Source organism: Helianthus annuus, chromosome 6, assembly GCF_002127325.2.
Source record: "Helianthus annuus cultivar XRQ/B chromosome 6, HanXRQr2.0-SUNRISE, whole genome shotgun sequence".
In the NCBI taxonomy this organism is placed as follows: Eukaryota; Viridiplantae; Streptophyta; class Magnoliopsida; order Asterales; family Asteraceae; genus Helianthus; species Helianthus annuus.
In genome coordinates, this window is record NC_035438.2 from 35,017,729 (window position 1) to 35,023,520 (window position 5,792).

The following is a 5,792-nucleotide window of genomic DNA, read 5'->3' on the forward strand; positions in this document are numbered from 1 at the left end:
ACTTCGACGTTCAAGTCGAGTTGGGACCTAAATAAGAGAAGCAAGTAGTAGTGGTAAGTTATTACCTCATTGGTGCCCTTACCACTAAAGCCTACATATAGAGGTGTCTTCATTACTTCATATCATATCAGCAGTTACTCCAGTTAGAAGTGTATGCGAGTAAATGTTCCCACTGATGTGAGTTCCTCATTATCAGAAGTTAGTAGGATAGTGGGTTATCCGGCCAATACGGATTTGACTGAAGAGTTAATCCTAATGATTCGGCTAAAATTATGGGATGAGATAAACTTAAAGAAAAGATAAAGTTGTGTGAGCCGATAAAGAGAAGAAAATAACAAATATTAGTTAGTTGTTTAAAGATTAATTATTAGTTTAAAGTATTATGTTTATCTAGTGACTTTATTAATTGGTTAATAAGTATTAGAGTTGGTATTGGTTTAGGATAGCTTGTTTAGTAAGTAATTAGTTTAGTATAAATAGATGGGTTAGGTTATGTAATTACTTGGATGTTTTGTTTTGTTCTTTATTAATATATAAGAAGAGTCGTGAGGAGTTCTCACAAAATCGTTGTGTTGCTACGTTTTTTATCCAGCTGATTCCAACATTGACAAGTTCGGGTTCAATTGGAAATAGGTATACTCTATAGGGAGAATCAGATGAAGTACAGGATGGTGAGGGGTGAGAATTTGAGCGATTTTGGTTGGACATGAAAGACAAGTGATGGCACTAGCAATACAACTACCATCATAAACAAAAAAGTGTAATGTAAATTAAAAGCAAATTATATATTATCACTCCATTCCTTTTGAAATGGGTTCTTTAATCAATCAAACAAAAATACAACTTGTAGCATGAGATTCAAGTTCATCGTTTCTATCTACGAGCCAACAATCACAGCTCATTAACAATTTACAGACCAGTCGTAATCCTGGTAAACAATATGCACTGCACCACCGTCACTAGAAAGATGCGACAACAGCCCCGCCTTGCTTGCATCCAAGTAGCCGGTGATCCACTTCAAGATCTCCTTTTCCTGCCCAAAATCGGCACTAAACCTGAAACAAGAAACACAATCTTTAGATCAAGTCTTCGTGAACTCAAGTATCAAGTAATGACTAAGTGGTTCGGGTGTCTAGCTGCCTTACCACTTGAAGATACGAGTGAGGTGCACTGTTCTCTTGGCTAGATCAATTTGGATTCCATCCCTTTGTAGAAACTCTCGTGCTGCAAATCTGAGTTCGGATTCAATCCCTTGGGGGCTGAAGAACCTCACAGGCGGGCTTGATTTCGACCCGTTGCATATACCAAAATGAATCAATGGATTAACTTGTGGGAAAGCCAACTGCGATATTAAAAAATACGAAAAGAAAAATGTATTAGATATGAGATCATGGATACAAAAACTAATTTCAACCCTTTTATGTTTTGTGACTGTTGACTAAAGTGTATTTTTATAGCATAGAAATCATTTTATTCAAAAACAATACTATTGTTAGCATACCAAACTTTTCATAAAAATGAAAAAAAAAATATGGACATAAGGTGATTCAAGTTAACCAGACCCGTTTTGACCTGCCCATTTTGCTACATCTAACAACAGCCATAAAAGGGGAATGATTTGTTGCACATGTACCTCTAAACGCTTGTCACTAGAAGCAAAAGGTTTGGTAAACGAGTAAGGTGCTCTACGGTTATTTCTAAGAACACCATTAACAATTGTTGTAAGGGAATACGGGGACCCGCCAATGATGTATACAAAATCAGAATTGAATGATCTCCTATTGATCACTGCTGACCCAGGATGACCGACACTAATTACACCATGGATCACCATGGCATTGTGTAGGTTAATAAAGAAAGCAAGCCTTTCAGAATCCGAAAGTGTAGATATATCCGCCCTTTGAAGTTCTTGCACCAGATTTACATATCTGTGAAGTAATTTGAATGGTTTTAACAATTTGAAATTAGGAATATAATCATTTGTAGTTAGTTAGTTAGTTAATTAGACATTGATACCTCCGGAATTCCTCGCTGTTGCTGATACCTATGTAATCAAGATGGCAGCCATCTTCAGATGCATATGATTCAAGTATTGCTGACATTATTTTCGCGAGTTTTTGGCCAATAAAAGTAGCAGCTTTTGGCTCGAGATCATTTGTGGATCCCCGAAAGTTGTAGCTATTAGGAATGAAAGGCTCGTGTTCAAGAAACCGATAAAAATGGTTTCCATCCTCGAATTCGTTTTCCCTGTACGCACAAGCAACATGATCAACACCTTAATTAACGATAATATCCTTTGTTTTAACTTTTAACCACAAATCAATTAAAAAAAACTAATTTTTAAGAACTTGATACAAGACTTTGAGTGAATTTAGACCCATTAGTCTATTTCCTTTCAAACTATGTTTTGAATGTTAATGCATATATTGAATGTAAGGTAAATATAACCAATTATAAATGGGTCGAAATTAACAACTTTTTAACATAACAAAGATATGATATGAAATGAAAAGAATATTATGTTGTTACCCGAACACGTGATGAATAAAGTGCCTTCTTGCTAATTGTTTGCCCATCTCCACAGCCTATTGCCAAGAAGTACATAATGAATATGTTAGTTTGTTAGCGGTTAATTTATTGGAGACAAGATGTACAAACTATATATTATTTTACGGTTTTGTACGATTTTCAAGAAAGCATATGACAAGAAGCATGCAAAAGAGTCATGATTTATGTTACCAATAAAGAATCAAATTAGGTGGTGCACCATGTGTCATCAATGATGACTTTAATATCCTTTAAACTAACACTAAACATTTACCCTGAGTAAAAAATCCATATTCTCAAAATATCAAACTAAGTTTACATTATGTATAATTACATAGAGATGACACTTTATAACATAAATTTAAATTATGATATGTGATGAATTGCTTATAAAAATAGTACTAGACAAAACAGTTCCCTTATGAGTTAATGTACCAAACAAAACTGAAAAATATTGGGCAGAGCAAGTAGTTTTTAAACCGAAGACGCATCATAAGAAGTGCCTAATGATTCAAACTAATGATTCGCCAAACCAACCGGTTAAATTGATACGCCATTATTATTTTGTTACGAGTTAATGAATCAGACAAGACAAAACTGATAAAAATGAACAAACCAAGTAGTTAGTTTTAGACCCAACCTACTGGTTAAACCGGCACACCATTAGAAATGTTACTTTTTAACAAAAAAATTACCCCTAAAACCATACAACTTATATTTGAAAAAATTTAAACTCACACCATTTTCGTAAAAAAACACACACTTTACCACCGGACTAGTAGATCTTGTATTCTTTATCTTTATTTTTTTTATTATTAATTAATCAGAAAATGTGGAGTAATGTCAACGCAATTGTAGACATCGGATCCGGAAGTTGAACAACAAAAAATAAAAATAGCACTAGCAATAAATCACCTACTTTGCACCCTACGCAAATAACATACTCCTACAGCCGCGGAAGTTATTTTACGATTCTAATTCAAATTATAATATTTTTTTATTACGATATAATATTTTTTTTTTTCTCAAACTTCTCATGATCAATCGATCATCACCATCACCAAAAATTCAACGATGATCATCAAACAAGCACACAAAACCTAATAACACCGCGACATACACATACAATCAAAATCAAAACACAAAAGTCAAAATAAACACAAAAGTCAAAATAATCACGTACGTACCTTCTTCCTCCCACAGTCAAACTGATGAATCAAAACCTCCACCATCTCCGCCGCAGAGAAACAATTCTTCACAATCTTCATCTTCATCAACCTGTCCTGAATCGGCAACCGCTGCCGCAAAACCCTAACCGCCGCCACCATTTCATCCATCTTCTCCTCCTCCGGATCATCAAATCCGTACACCGGAGCCGCCGGAGCATCATCAGGACACTTTCGGCTGAGCAAATCCTTCATCCTCTCCTCTAACAATCCACAATTCCTCAACGAGTTTAACGTCACAAGTCCGCCGAATAGCTTCTCGTTGAAGAAGATCTGAGGCACGGCGGAGGTTCCTGTCCGTTCGATCAGTTCAATCTCGCGCGTTGGATACACGTCGACGTTGATCTCCACGTAGCGTAAGTTCCGGTCACGGAAGTATGATCGTACCGCTGTGGAGTCTCGGCAGTTTGATCGTGAAAAGAACGTGATTCGTCCTTTGAACTGTTCGTTTTCGTTATTCTGTTGTTTTAGCGTTACCGTTACTTTGAGTCCGGATAGGTTAAACTCCGTTACGTTTGAATTAACCTTCCGTTTATCGGAACTAACGTCGTCTTCGTCCGTTAATAACGATAACCGTTTCGTAATCGCCGCCGATAAGCTGTTACTCTTCTCCCGAAAGAACTTGCCAATCGCCGGAATCTGCACCGTACTTTCCGGCGAAGAGTTCGATCGCTTAATCAACGGAGGCGTTACGGTTTTCTCCGCCTCCGTGTAAACAACCAGGACTCCCGGTGGTGCTTCCGGCCGTGGAAGCTGTGGATTCGGCGGAAACACGACAGTGTTTTCACCCTGTTCGCCGTTATCTAACGGCGTTTCCTTCTCTTCGTCTTCTCCACAGATCTCATCTGAACAATCGTCACTGTTACTGTTACTGGTATTTGAATCATCTACAGACGAATCATCCAAATTCTGTTCGCCGTAATCATCGCCGTTAGATACGTTCTTGATATTTTCACCGTGCAACGGTTTTTGAGAAGTTAGGTGTGTGTCAGTTTCAACGGCGTTTGCAACGTGGACGTCGCCGTTAGGTAAGCCCATCGATGATGATAAGTTTTTGAAGAGAATTGAAAAGGTTGAAATGAGAGAGTTGATGAATGGAATGAGTTATATGAGAGTGGCGGTGATAACAGAGGGTGTGTGTATATATATATATGTATATATGTATATGTGAAGGGGTAAGATGGCTGGGTCAGCAGAAGGAGGTGGAAACGGACAAACGTAACCGGCGGGGACCGGCGACGGTACTTAGATTAGATACGATACAATGTGGCGAATGCTCTGAGGGTTTAAGTTTTAATACTACTCTAGCAGGACCATATTTTATTGTTTTTGAGTTTATTTTTCTAACAAGGGAGTTTTATTTATTTTTTAATGGTTTTTTAAATAATTAAATGGTCTGAAATATCTTTTTTATAATACTCGTGATCTACTGTGTTGTTTGCATGTATTGGTGACCAATGTGTTATTTGTTTTTGTTAAAAGGGAATATGTTTTCTAATGGTAACAAGATTTCTTTTCTATTTATAATTACAAAATTTAATCATGTATATTGATTTGTTATGGTGTTTGTTTATAAATGTTAATTAAGTGAACTAAATGTAAAATATGTAATTTTGTTAATTGCTACGATTTGATTGTTATTTTTAGGTTTAACATAACATAGTAGGTGATTTTGATTAAAAATTCGCTTTATAAGAATTAAGTTCGGCATTATGTTTAAGTTAATTTAAAATACTAGGTAATTTTGATGAAAAATAATTTACTTAATAATAATGAGGTTCATGAATGTTTCATTTAGAAATTTAAACATTATAAATTATTTTATAACTATAATGAAGTTCATGATGTTTCATTTAGAAATTTAAACATTATAATTTATAAATTATTTTATAACTTTTTAACTGCAAATTTGGATCACTGGTGGATTACTAAAGTATGATTGTGCCACCGGCGGAACCACGCGATCATATCTATCTTCACTAGGTAATAATGCCTATACACCAATTCAAGAAAAAACCT

General features: G+C 35.8%; 1 protein-coding gene across 1 annotated transcript; it reads right to left on the bottom strand.

Annotated features, from left to right (window-relative positions):
• Positions 1 to 766: 766 nt before the first annotated feature.
• On the bottom strand, positions 767 to 5,047 carry LOC110865200. The gene is made up of 6 exons (XM_022114421.2): positions 3,735 to 5,047; positions 2,530 to 2,585; positions 2,017 to 2,247; positions 1,634 to 1,928; positions 1,146 to 1,342; positions 767 to 1,055 (listed from the first exon to the last, which is right to left on the bottom strand). The coding sequence occupies exons 1-6, from the start codon at positions 4,809 to 4,811 to the stop codon at positions 902 to 904; spliced, it is 2,010 nt and encodes a 669-aa protein (XP_021970113.1). The 5' UTR covers positions 4,812 to 5,047; the 3' UTR covers positions 767 to 901.
• Positions 5,048 to 5,792: the final 745 nt, after the last annotated feature.